Source organism: Hesperophylax consimilis, chromosome 8 (genome assembly GCF_061612785.1).
Source record: "Hesperophylax consimilis isolate HC1 chromosome 8, BYU_Hcon_1.0, whole genome shotgun sequence".
Taxonomy (NCBI): Eukaryota; Metazoa; Arthropoda; class Insecta; order Trichoptera; family Limnephilidae; genus Hesperophylax; species Hesperophylax consimilis.
In genome coordinates, this window is record NC_142843.1 from 15,444,775 (window position 1) to 15,458,280 (window position 13,506).

A 13,506-nucleotide genomic window follows, 5' to 3' on the forward strand; every position below is an offset into this window, starting at 1 on the left:
TCAGCTGCATGATCGTTTTCGATATACAAATTTACCCGGCTGAATCGCGTTGCTAAGTCGCATGTGAAACTGTGAAACATGTGAAACTAGCCTAAGAGAAACAAGCGCGTGTGAAACGGGCTAGAACTAAGTCACTGGAGACATTGGTTTCCATTCATCTACACCAGGGCTGTCCAAACCACGGCCCGCGGGCCGCATGCGGTTTAGATTATTGCGGCCCATTGAACCTTTTTTTAACCGACTTCAAAAAAAAGTCCGGTTCGGTTACACCGACTACAAAGAGGTCTGTAGGTGTACCCACTGCATATAATAATACTTTATTAACACGCTTTTATATTAACTTCACTTGTATGTTTGTTTGCTTGCTTGTATGTAACTCTCCTGCTGCCTTCCTCGGCCCTAGTGGTAGCCGTTTCTCAGGCTCCCTCTCCGGAATAAAAGTTACCTGTTAGAACCATAGTCGGTAATAAAGAAACTACCATTAAATAAATATAGTTTAAAGAAACTAAAAAAACACGCTTTTGTAGCATACGAAACTAAAAAGTGAAAAATAAATATAGTTTAAAAAAACTAAAAAACACGCTTTTAAATAATATCGAACTAAAAACTTCAAAATAATTTTTAAAATAAGCTTAAAGCAATAATGAATGAAAAATGATTGTGAAAAAGCGTCGGGCGCACGATATACGAAAAATATGGCACAAAGCGCCCACGCTTTTTAACAATAATACATCATTTTTCATTCATTATTGCTTTAAGCTTATTTTAAAAATTATTTTGAAGTTTTTAGTTCGATATTATTTAAAAGCGTGTTTTTTAGTTTTTTTAAACTATATTTATTTTAATTAATAATTGCTTTAACTTAGTTACTTTATTTATTTCTTGTCACATTTTGTATGAAAGCAATTATTATTCAGATTTTAGTTCATTATCTTCTTTGTTCGAAGTTTTAAATACATTAATGAGCAAACTATTTTTCTCGCGACGAAATTCAAACGTTTTGGGTATGTTCGATCACGTCGCTCACATCACTATTGACTCGAGAATTCGGGGAATTCCCCGAACTCAAAATAGGTACCTACCGCGCATCGTTCATTGGGCATTTGTTTGTCACTTGTCATTCAACGCAATGAAAGTTTTGATTGCGCAAGGTTACTCTCAGGTTATTAAAGACTTTTACATTATTTTAAAGTTTGGTATTACGTTGTTCGCTTTGTGTTTGAGTATATTGAACTTTTCATCATGTCTACAAAGAAGAGGAAGTTAAGTGAAGAAAATCGTACATTCAATGCGAAATGGGAGTTAGACTACTTTATCTCCAACAATAACAATAAAATTCAGTGTTTGATTTGTATGCAAGTTTTATCTGTAAGTAAAGAATATAATGTTAAGCGACACTATACTTCTTTACATGAAGAAAAGTATAAAAAACATGTCGGTGAAGCAAGAAAAGTTATGGTGGCTGAGTACAAAAAAAAACTAATACAGCAAACAAGTATGTTTTCAAAAGTAAGTACTGAGAATGAACAAAGCTTGGCTGCCTCATATGAAGTTTCATTACAATTAGCCAGAGCAAAAAAACCATTTAGTGATGGAGTTTTAATAAAAAAATGCGCAGTTGAAATGGCTAAACGCTTTATGCAGCCGAAATTAGCGGAAAAGTTTGAATCTGTTGCATTATCTCATCAAACGGTGGCGCGACGAATAGAGGACATGGGTATATTACAAAAAAAAATGTGATTACTTTGTAGATTGCGAATACTATTCAATATGTTTGGATGAAAGTACCGACCAGACCGATGTCAGTCAATTAATAATCTTTATACGTTGCATTTCCAAAGATTTTACAATCACGGAAGAAATGCTGGATTTAATACCATTTCATGGAACAACTAAAGGCAGTGATATATTTGAAGCGGTTAACAAAACTATAGTAGAATATGGAGGATTTCGTAAGTGTTCTTGTATTGTGACCGATGGGGCAAAAGCTATGACCGGGACAGTGACAGGATTCGCGGGACTTCTAACACAAAATGGCATTGATTGCCCGTTGTTGCATTGTATTATACATCAGGAAGCCTTGTGTGGAAAATCTTTGCGTCAAATGAATGCTATGAAAGTTGTTATAAGGATAACCAATTTGATTAGAGGTGGAAACAGGGCATTGACACATAGAAAATTTAGAGACTTTTTAAGTGAAATCGATGCAAACTATGGAGATTTACTATTGCATTCGGAAATCAGATGGCTAAGTGCTGGCCAGTGCTTGCAACGCTTTTTCGCCTTAAGAAAAGAAATACCTTTATTTCTAAAAAATGAGATATCATCTGACACTTCTGAACTACAAGATAAAATGCGAGATCCTCAGTTTCTGGCTGATCTTGCGTTTTTAACTGATATGACGCAACACTTGAATGAATTAAATTTAAAATTGCAAGGTAAAAACCTCAATATAGCCAACATGTACGGAAATGTGAATGGATTCAGAAGTAAACTGAAATTGTTCAAAACGTCTCTACAACAAAATGATTTTTCTTTTTTTTCAAGTTGTAAAGAACATTATTTAGAGATGAAAAATTTTGAAGAATGTAATTTTTTGGACCACCTCAAATACATGGACGAAATAATCGTCGAATTTGAGCGGCGTTTTGCAGATTTAAAAAAAAATGAGATTGATATAGCTCTCTTTACTCATCCATTAACGATCGCAGTTGCGAGTGTGAAGATTGATTATCAATTGGAACTGTGTGATCTGCAATCAGACCCCTTTTACAAGGGCAGAACAGAAACAGGAATTGATTTTTTTAAGCTCCTCGCTGAACGTTTCCCGAAACTGACGAATTTCGGGCAAAAAATGGGCTCGATGATGGGCAGTACCTACCTTTGTGAAAGTGCATATTCAACAATGAAGTTTATTAAATCGAAATACAGGTCTTCATTGACAGATACTTCACTTAAACATGCACTGCGCCTAGCTACCACTAGTATTGAGGTTGATGTTGACAGAATTGTAAAAGACAAATTAATGAAAAAGTAGATAATAAAATAACGATATTACGTATTATTACCAGTATTTTATTTTTATAAATATTTTGCGGCCCACCAATGTATTTAGTCTTTTTTATTGGCCCTGGGTCCCATCTAGTTTGGACACCCCTGATCTACACGTAAGGCATTTCTACTGTACTAATTAATTCTTTGTAATCCATCATTTCTTTCTCCTGTAACTTCATTTTGTAGAATTTCTAACACATATATAATACAGAAAATTAAAAGTTGTAATTCATGATTAAGCATTTTTATTAAGTGACTGATATTTTGTATTGACGGTTTTAATTTTAAATTACATTTCCAAACTTATATTATATCTAAAACACTTAACAATCATGCTGATTATGTATTCTGACACATTATAATGTATATCTCTATGGAGAAAAGGCTAGGAGATTCTATAATATTTGACATTAATTACTCTGATGTACATATTCAATTTTAAGTACACAATCCAAATCTAGTATTTGATAATAAATCGAATTAATACCACAAATACATAGTAAAGTTACTTCTCTAAATGCATTGCACAAAAAGTGTAAGGTTTATTAGATTATAATAAATATAAATAATATTCGATTAAGTAACAAAACCCATTGAACTATAAATAAACCGAAGATGTGATTGATAAATTTGGGAGAGGTTGGTGTACTTTAGCCAAAGAGTAAATGCAAAGAATCAAACATGGTTTGCGCAAATCTAATTTTTTTACAAATATTAAATAAAATTTCTTCTAAGTTGTAAGAGCAATAAGCGAGTATGGCTCTTAAATTTGTAATCTAATGAGGCAGAGTGAAACAATCATAAAAATATTCCGCTAGTATACTGAAATCCAAAAATATTGGTAACATTTTGTAATAATTTGATTAGTATTTTTTCATTACATATAACTATTTATTTATATATATATGTACACACATTGATAGATCATACAGGTACACAGGTTAATAGACAATAACATGTCCTAGACTAACTCATGCGGAAAATGACCAACTAATACGTATTTCCAATACTTCGGCTCGCAGCCAATCACTAAGGCATGCAAATCATCGTGATTTTATTGCAGGAAATTGTTGTAGAACCGTTGGAGCATAGTTAACGATAATTCAAAACTTTATACGTGGCCCCCTAGCTAGCGCAAACACATCGAAAAACATTTTATCCATTTTGTTAGTGACTTGTTATCGATCCTGTCACAACTGCAGATCACCAATGAACGAACTGTTGACTAAATTAAACTCAGTTGGTTAATGTGAACTACTATTGTTTGTCGAACAAGTGACTGACATAATTGCTAAGATTTTTATCAATGCATTTGTGCTAGGGGGCCTGGGGTCCTTATAAATATTTTCAAATATCAGGTACAAATATTTATTTAAAAGAGGAGACAACATTAAAAACAAAATAGCAGACTACATTGTTATATCTTTTTTAAACTTCATAACATTTGAATATATACCAACAATCTTTTTTGTTTCTACGCAATAAAAATATTGAAATGTACCTGAACCCAACAAAAAGCTTCTGGATATTCTTTGGCAGGTCATAATATTATATTCATGTATTAAAAAAAGTTCATTTTTAACACATAAATGTGTAAAGGTGTTTATTTCATGTTTACAAAATGTACAAAAATTGATAGTTAAATTTAAAATATTAATTGGTCAGATATCAGCATCAGTCAGAACAATTTATACAAATAGATGAAATCCACGAAGAAGGGATGATGACTGATAATTTCTGAGGAATACTCATAAATAAGTTCATAATAAAAAGTATCAAGTGTGTATGAAAAAAAAATATTGTAAGATGTAAGGTGACACATGTGTCAAAATATGCAGAATGTATGGGAAAAATAATTCATTTCAGAATTAAAACAATTAATTATCCAATTACGATTATTACAACATATTAAATGATATAACCCCTCAGGCTAATATGTTCGGTTTTAGGAACAACAGCTATTACCCATAGAGTTAATTTGTTCTCTTTTGGGAACAGGTCATATGGTCTCACAGAAATTCTTGTCTCCCTTACCGTTATAGTTAGAAATATGAATTAAACAGTTAGAAGGAGAAAACACCAAGCTTTATATTCAAATATAGAAGTTAACCACAATAATTACAATGTTCACCTCTAACAATTTGAGAAAAACTTACGACACTTTGTAATTTTTTTTGGATGAAACAACAAAAATGTGAGGTGATAATAATGTATATATGTAATACAATTGTCTTAAAAAAATATGTGTTTTTTTGATCAGTGTTTAGACGAAAAAAACTTAAGGTGGGCAACTTTTAAAACTTTTTCATGTTTGCCTTCAAATTTTTGTATTTAACAATTTAATAAATAACAATGTTTGTTTCTAATAATAAAATTTGAAAGCGTATTTCATCACCTCTCAAAAAAAGTTTTTATTTTTCGGATACATTCAGAAATACGAATTACATATATTTGGATTTTATTGCAAAGTGGAAATACATTCGAATTCTGCGACCTTCTGACAGCATATTCAAGAAATATAATGGTCAATATGCCAGAGGCCTGAGGGGTTAAGAATTAAATAATTATACAATTCAATTTATGATTTCACAGTGAAACTTATTACAGTAGTCCCAGAGAGAGGTTGAACGTACTTTTCCTTCTCACATGTCTTGTATGAAAATGAAAAAGATAGAAGATACTAGAACAATGACGTCACGTACAACCTCTCTCTGGGACTAGTACTAGTAATAGTACCGTGACAATACAATTATCAGTAGATGCATCGGTTGAATGAGGATAAAAATCTATTTATACCACCAATCACATAAAGATAATACATGTTGATAATATAATAAACATTGATAACATGACAGATTAAAAGTAAAGATTAGTGACTGTAAAAAAGATTTTTCATCTGTCCCTAAAATTGAACAGCTGATTTATCTGCCTGATTATCTCATATGTTTATGTTATGCAAAAAAAAGTTCATATTGGTGGTAGACACATAACAATCTAGCAGTTAAGCAGCCTGATTTTAAGAGTTCAATTCACGGATCTGCTGATAAATTGCATTGAGTATAAACCCGGTTAATTTTCCTAGTACATAAGTACTTTAGGATATCAATACTAGCACAATAGTGGCAAAAAATTAAATAAATAATAATACTAAAATATATTTTAGTAGAATTTTGGAATAAAATATTGCTAATTATTAGATTGCACGCCGTGATAAAAATATTAAATTTATAAATCACGGAGATTTCGGTGAGCCGTTGGATAAATAAAATTATAGTTGTGGTGACCGTAGTATAAATAACAGAACAATTATTATAGTTGGTGGTGACCTAGTATAAATAACAGAACAATTATTATAGTTGGTGGTGACCTAGTATAAATAACAGAAAAATTATTATAGTTGGTGGTGACCTAGTATGAATAACAGAACAATTATTATTATTGTGTTCACAAATGCATTCATAAATAATGTGCCATTGATATGTGAGAGGAGATGGGATGATAGAACTCCGTGATGAAAGGTAACAAAAAATACTTTTAACAATAATGCAATTCACATCAATGTTGTAAGTTGAAAGACATGACAATAGAAAAAAAAAAGTAGGAAGCCAAACTGGCTATGAGCTTTTCGAGCCAGACTACACAAATCACAGTGCAACACCGAAAGATAATTCCAAGAAAATTAATAGTCTACACTTTTCCATTGATGGCTCTCTTGGGCTCGGGTTTATGGATCCCGTTGGTTTTTGGTCGCTTCGATACTCCGTTCTTTGGTGCTTCATTTGTTATTCTGCTTGATGGAACATTTTTTGTTTCATTTGATGTTCCGTTTGAAGTTCCATTTGATGTTCCGTTTGATGTACCATTTGAAGTTCCGTTGGAAATGTATGAAGTACCATTGGTCAGTTTCGGTTTTGACATTTGTTCTGGTATTTCTGTGGCTCCATTCGTTATCTTCAGAGTCATCTTGACTGAGGTCCTGGAGTCTGCCAGGGAACCTGTTTCCTCTTTTTCTATAAAAAGATATATTGTTATAAAATCAACATATTAAAATATGTAAGTTATAAATACATTCTTTCCTCTTTAAACTAAGAAGAAATACACCTTGGTATAATTTGCTGATGGCTGCAAACCATACCGGCAAAGTGGTTAAATATTATTAAAAAAAGACAACATAAAAGTTATTTTGGAGATGGTGTTTCTCGTTGTAATTTAAGTTTAATGCTTTATATTTATGCCGTTATGTCCCTTCGGTATTACGTTTTACAACTTTTTTATGTGATAACAAAAGGAAATTTGAAAAAATAGGAGTTTGTGCTCTTTGAAATTTCAGTCTTTTTCATCATTTTAAAAATTTCAAAATATTTGAAAAAATTACCAAGTACTCTGACACAGCAGCGTCCCAATAAAAAATAAAAACTGTCATCTACTTCTCTGCTTTGAAGGGTCATAAATCATTGCTCACACTTTGGGGTGTGAAAACATAAGATATACATATTTGCCCAATATCCTAATTCAAGCGTTTCTTACCATCTGTTCCATTAGTCATGGCTCCTCGGCAGAACTGTTTGGAAGTCTTCCATTCCTCCAGCAGGGACAAGTTGAACATGGAATAGTCGGGGTTTCCTGTCACCTCCTTCTCAATGGTAAGGAACTGGGGGAGCAAGCCGAGTAGCTGGTTCTTCTCGTGGGCGCTGTAAGTCTCCAGCAAGATTAAACCTTCACACCTGGAAACAGACATAATCATCAATATATCTTTATACGAACCACTTTCTTTCTAGGTAAACCCTTTGTGGCCCTTGAGTGTGGCATGTTCATATACAGACTGGGTTATGGAAAATGTTTTGTGTTATCTACCGGTACGAAACTTGGGTCACTGCAAGGGGAACACTTGTCTCTGTAACTTGCTCATTTGACATTAGAAATTACTTTTTTTAATTTGGCATGTTTTGGTCCAAACATAAAATAAAATCATAACCTTATTTTTTCATAGATTATTGACAATTCTTATGAAACTACGAAAAACAATATTATATGGGTACTCTGAACTATTAAATGAATAATATATTCAGTAAATAATATTCCACATATATTGCAGCTAGCTAATTAAGCAACAATATTAAAAAAAAAGAATTGTTAGCTTAAAAGTAATACTCATTTGTAAGAGTAATAAGTGCATAGCAGAAAAAATAATATTTCAAAGTACCTTTGGTGTCCGGGATCCTTGTAGATATCCAGCTGGTAGTACTGATTGTTGATGATGAAGCATCTCCTCTTCTTACGGATTGTGAAGTGCGATTTGTCCTTCTGCTCCAACCTGTTGGTGTAGTCCTTGTGCGTGAGCTGAGTCTTGACCTCCACGGACTGTCCGCACCGGTGGGGTCTCCGGATGGTGTAGGTATAGGACCAGTGACCCTTCTGACCCCGCTTCCTCAGCCTGGCCTGCATCTTGCTCCCGTTATTCTGAAGGTAGTTATGAACAACGTCGAAGTCTTGGAATTTGGGGAACTCGCTGTCTGGCGGGAGGGGACCCTTGATGAGGAATTTGAGTTTCTTGGAGTTGCACGACAGTCGGTCCCCGGTGTCCAGGCCGATCTTCTGGCAAACACTGGCAATCATGCGCTTCATCTTGGACTCAAAGTCGGTGGTGTTATCTATGACATCGAAGTAGGGATGGCCGATCCACGCCGCAGCAGCTTTAGAGTCCAACTCCTGGGCTAGTTCTACTCCTTCAGATCGACAAGCGTGATCCTAGAAAACGAAAGGTGTGAAATGAAAAATTGAAAGGTCAATGTTGAAGGATGCTCTCAGAGGCTGTCAGGTGTAAAATTTTATCACAAAATCAGTGTAACAAAGAACTACAATGGGTTCTGTAATTTAAACAAAATCAGCTTTAAACACTAACTAATAATGACTAGGAGAAGTAAAAGGTCTAAGAAAGTCTAAGAAAATATCTTTCACTTTTTTTTTTTTTTTTTTAGTGAATACCTCACAAGAGTCCCAACTGCTCCCGTCTGGAGCCAGTGAGACTATGGCATCCCCAATTGGGGGATGTTGTGAGGCTGAAGGTAAGTGGGGAAGGGAAAGAGGAAGGTGGGGAAGTACCTGGCTATTCAGATCTAGTCACTAAACACGGCTAAAGCCATTTGGAGCAACGTTTCAATTCTGAATGGTGGTCTTACACCAGGGCGATACTGGTAGTATCTTCCACTCTGGAACGTGCCGCAAATATACTATATATTATTTTAATTAATTAATTGTGAAATAACACAAATTAATCAAATAAAATTTATTTGCGCACGCCGGGTTCGAACCCGCGACCTTCGGAATGGCAGTCCAATGCGTTACCACTGGACTATGCCGGCCGTCAAACTGGACAAACTGGACAATATCTACAGTAAATGATCAATTTACCTCTGTGGAGTAGAATTCAACGGCTCCATTGGCTGCAGAAACCATGTGCACGATGTGGTTGTAACGATTATCTCGCAACTCCACATTGTTCCAATGGTTGGCGGCTATTAGTTGTTCCCATTTGTCCGGAGATATAACTGAAAAGTTCAAAAGTCATTCATTAGACAAACTTTGAATAAAGATTCATCACAGAAAACAGATTTCCTGATAATTTAATTTACCAGAGCAATTTCAACTCAAGGTCGAGGGGCGAAATCCGATCCGCTAAATGGGATCAAATAAATCACAAAAGAAATGCAGAAATAATGCTGTCAAGACCGGTGCCATAAAAATGATCTAAATAATATTAACCTTTCCTCATCTGTGGTGCGTATTTACTACACATTGCTTCTAATAACTTTAATAACTCTATAAATATAATAAATTCTGGGTTCAGATTTTAGGTATTCCTCCGTTATACATTTATGCACTGAATTAAAAAATAATATATTACATAGTTTTCAAATTCAATTAAAAATCAAAAAATAAATCTTTGTTAAAAATCGGGAACAAATACACCAATACAATCAACCGTGTGATACTAAATACGCGAAGAGTGTGCGAGGAAATGACACGCTATTGATGTCCCGCTTTAATTCGCTATGCGGGAACATGAGACATCCACACTTCTGCAGTTGTAGTTTTGATTTAGACCATCGATACCTACGACCGCACAGCTGTGTCTGTGCCAGCCGCGCCGCTAGCCAGTTGGCCGCGAACCGTCGTTAGATGTAGACCTCTCGCACGTTTCTTTAGCATCTGCCGATGGTTTTTTCATGTTTTCAGCAATTAAATTACAATTAATATCACTTTTGATATAAAATATAATATATAAACATAATCGATTAGCTATGAATATTCATATTTTTCCGATATTAAATCGCTTATTTTGAGATGTGTATTGACTACACAGCACAGTAACGCGTGTATTTTTTTAGCACAGTAAGGGAAAGGTTAAAGAAGAATAAAAGTTTACAGTATTTGGCAACTTGTACTCTAATTATTGGCATGGCATCATCTTTTAACTAATGGGTCACATAGTGTTTACAAGAGATACAATTGGGAATTACTATTGACATGTGAAAAACATACATTTGTTACAAAATACAACTTAAATTTAATTAGAATATATTTGTTATGGTTTCTCCACAGATACATTCAAAATAATTATTTGAAAATATGTTATCAGTTGTCATTATAAAATCGCAAAGGCAAAGATCGAATTTTAGAAGGAGCATGAACAGTCTTAAATAATTTATTATGCATCAATTTTAAACATATAGTTTTATAATAATCAGTTGTAATACATATATACACAGTTGTAAGAACAGAAAAGTAACTGCACTCGAAATTACACAAGACAAGAATCTCACTCATCTTCATATCAAGAGGTCTAGAACCTCCAGTAAGAGGACGCTGTTTCAGTCAGAGTTAAAGTTTGATAACAGATGATTTAGTTAAAACAATAATAAACGTTTTGGTACTAACTATCCATATAAAACTATACAGATTTTTAAAATTCATGTGAAGTTCACCATGGCAATACCGAGAGAATATACCAGTTTTTTATTTTACATACAAATAATTCAGGAAAATCAGGTTTTATACAAGGAGTCAGGGGATAAAGTGCAGTAACTTCGGGAGATGATTTTTAGATAATAATACATGTAAAAAGATTAAAAACTGTTTTTTTTTGTACACAAATATTTGTTAATAAAAAAAATTGTCTTGAAAAAAATTTTCGAATAAATTTTTTTGTTTACATTATGAATAATCAAATATTTTTACTGAAAAGCGCCTTAAAACGTTTCAAATCAAAGTTATTTGATTTTTTTTTTACTTGTACTATGTAAAAAGATTAAAAACTGTTTTTTTTTTGTACACAAATATTTGTTAATAAAAAAATTGTCTTGAAAAAAATTTTCGAATAAATTTTTTTGTTTACATTATGAATAATCAAATATTTTTACTGAAAAAGCGCCTTAAAACGTTTCAAATCAAAGTTATTTGATTTTTTTACTTGTACTATCATGTACCTCTAGATTGAATTTTTGACATTCTACAGGACATAATGAATATTTAGTTGGTATAAGGTATTTTTTTAACATTAGCTCCACACATGAGGCACTCAGGAAAATAATTTCCCTCAAGGACTATGTCATCTTTCGGGATGCTGTGTGGAAAGGTCTTTTTTAAGGAAATAAAGGAGTGGAAGTTCTGGGAACAAAACTGGTATGAGGGGTGGGTAGGAATCTGCAGGTAAATGTGTCCAGGAGTGAAGGACGTATTTCTCCCACTGCGGTGCAAGGCGATGGGCTGAGAGTCCTGGTGGAGAGGACAAAAGGTTTCCCCCAATCCGACCCGCCATGCAGTTAGGTGGGCAGACGCCACCGCCGCCGAGACCTAGACAAGCCTTACCTCGTGAACCCGGGCACCCCTGCTAAGTCACCAAACATAACAAACCACTTATGATTCCCAGGGCAACGGTGATTGATGGACATTATACAGTAGATGCCTCAGCATAAGATCTACCCGGTGAGGAGGACTACTAATTTACCTTCTGAATTTTATAATCAATTGATTGATCAAGAAAAAATATTATATTGAAACAATACTTTTTTAAATGCGAGACTCACATGCACTAGCGTCCATGGCCCCCCGATCGCAGATGATGAGGCAATCGCGCTCGCACGAACGGCCAAGCTCCGAGAAGGTGTTCTCGATCTGGATCATGGTCTTTAAAAGGTTCTCTTGGAATTTGAAGGCTGGAAAACAAAAGAAAATCAACTGTTAATGCTTTTGTTCATTTTATAACAACTTCAACAAGATGATGGCGGAGGGTCTTAAATATATTGAGCCATGTTTAAAGACAAACCACGGCAATCTCCACCATTGGTCTCAAATAGGTTAGATATAACGATGGATAGAGAAACAAATATACTATTGAAAGCTGCAATGGTTTCGGAGTAAAAATTACAGAATCCCATACATTTTTGAATTATTGTATTGTATAGTTCCGCAACAAAAACGGCAATCTCCACTAGGTTACAGGACAAAAACAGCAGTATTTGTTTGGGCCAATCAGAGAGCCAGAAATATAATATCAACCAGTTCAGTGCCAATCACTCCTTTGGGCGGATGATCAATCATATGTATTTTGAATGGTAACAAAAACTCCTGGCATTTAATGGGTTAAATATGGCCGCCCCATATAAAAAGTGAATCTAAAAAAATTAATTTTCAGTTCCTAATAATACTGGCAAAATATTAATAATTCATCTGTGGAACACAAAACCAAAAAATAATTTTAATTCTTTGAAACCTGTAGTTTTCATTTTTTCAATTTTCAGATGATGATATATCCATAATAATAATTGTTGAGATTGATACTAATGTCTAGTATGTTAAAAGATGGACTTTATGGTCTAGTTTTACGCCCTATAATATTGCGCATCATGCATTAGTCACCCTGTACATTTAAAAAATAAAATGAATTCTGTGAAAAAAATATTTATCGAATTATGAGGAGCACTGATTATTTTTTTTTCCTTTAGCTTTAAATGTTTATACACAAAAATATTAGAAAGCTTGTTCAAAATGGCAATAAAAATATGTACCTACAACAATGAAAGAAATTATATTACATAACAGGAAAATGGAACTAAAATGTATTATCTAACCATATTCATATATTAATTATGTAAAATAATATGATTTCATTTAGGTCAATATTGAATCAACACAGTGTGATAATAGCATAAAAACTCGTAAAGGATAAAACAACTAATTATTATCTTTTATTAATAATGTTAGAAAAAAAAACTCGATAGTCAAATAGCGCAAGAAAATGCATTAAGTGGAAAGAAAATACACACGTGATATCACTCGAGAGATAATAATAATAATAAAATAGTACCTAACTATCTTGTCAGGTTTATCATCATTATATTGCAAGCATCGGTATTTCAGTCATTTTTAGTAATGCTTATCTTGTCAGAGTTC

The 13,506-nt window shown here is 33.6% G+C and overlaps 1 protein-coding gene across 4 annotated transcripts in view; it reads right to left on the reverse strand.

The window, feature by feature from the left end:
• Positions 1 to 5,219: 5,219 nt before the first annotated feature.
• Ttd14 (TRPL translocation defect 14) overlaps positions 5,220 to 13,506 on the reverse strand; it is a 50,560-nt gene continuing 42,273 nt past the window's right edge. For 3 of the 4 annotated variants that reach the window (XM_089634928.1, XM_089634930.1, XM_089634931.1), the window contains 5 exons: positions 12,141 to 12,269; positions 9,466 to 9,602; positions 8,258 to 8,802; positions 7,582 to 7,778; positions 5,220 to 7,064 (listed from right to left, as the gene is read on the reverse strand). In XM_089634928.1, coding sequence (XP_089491054.1) covers positions 6,742 to 7,064; positions 7,582 to 7,778; positions 8,258 to 8,802; positions 9,466 to 9,602; positions 12,141 to 12,269 — 1,331 coding nt within the window. In that variant the 3' untranslated portion in view covers positions 5,220 to 6,741. The remainder of the gene's footprint in view (positions 7,065 to 7,581; positions 7,779 to 8,257; positions 8,803 to 9,465; positions 9,603 to 12,140; positions 12,270 to 13,506) is intronic. The other variant, XR_016302538.1, reaches the window with a different exon arrangement.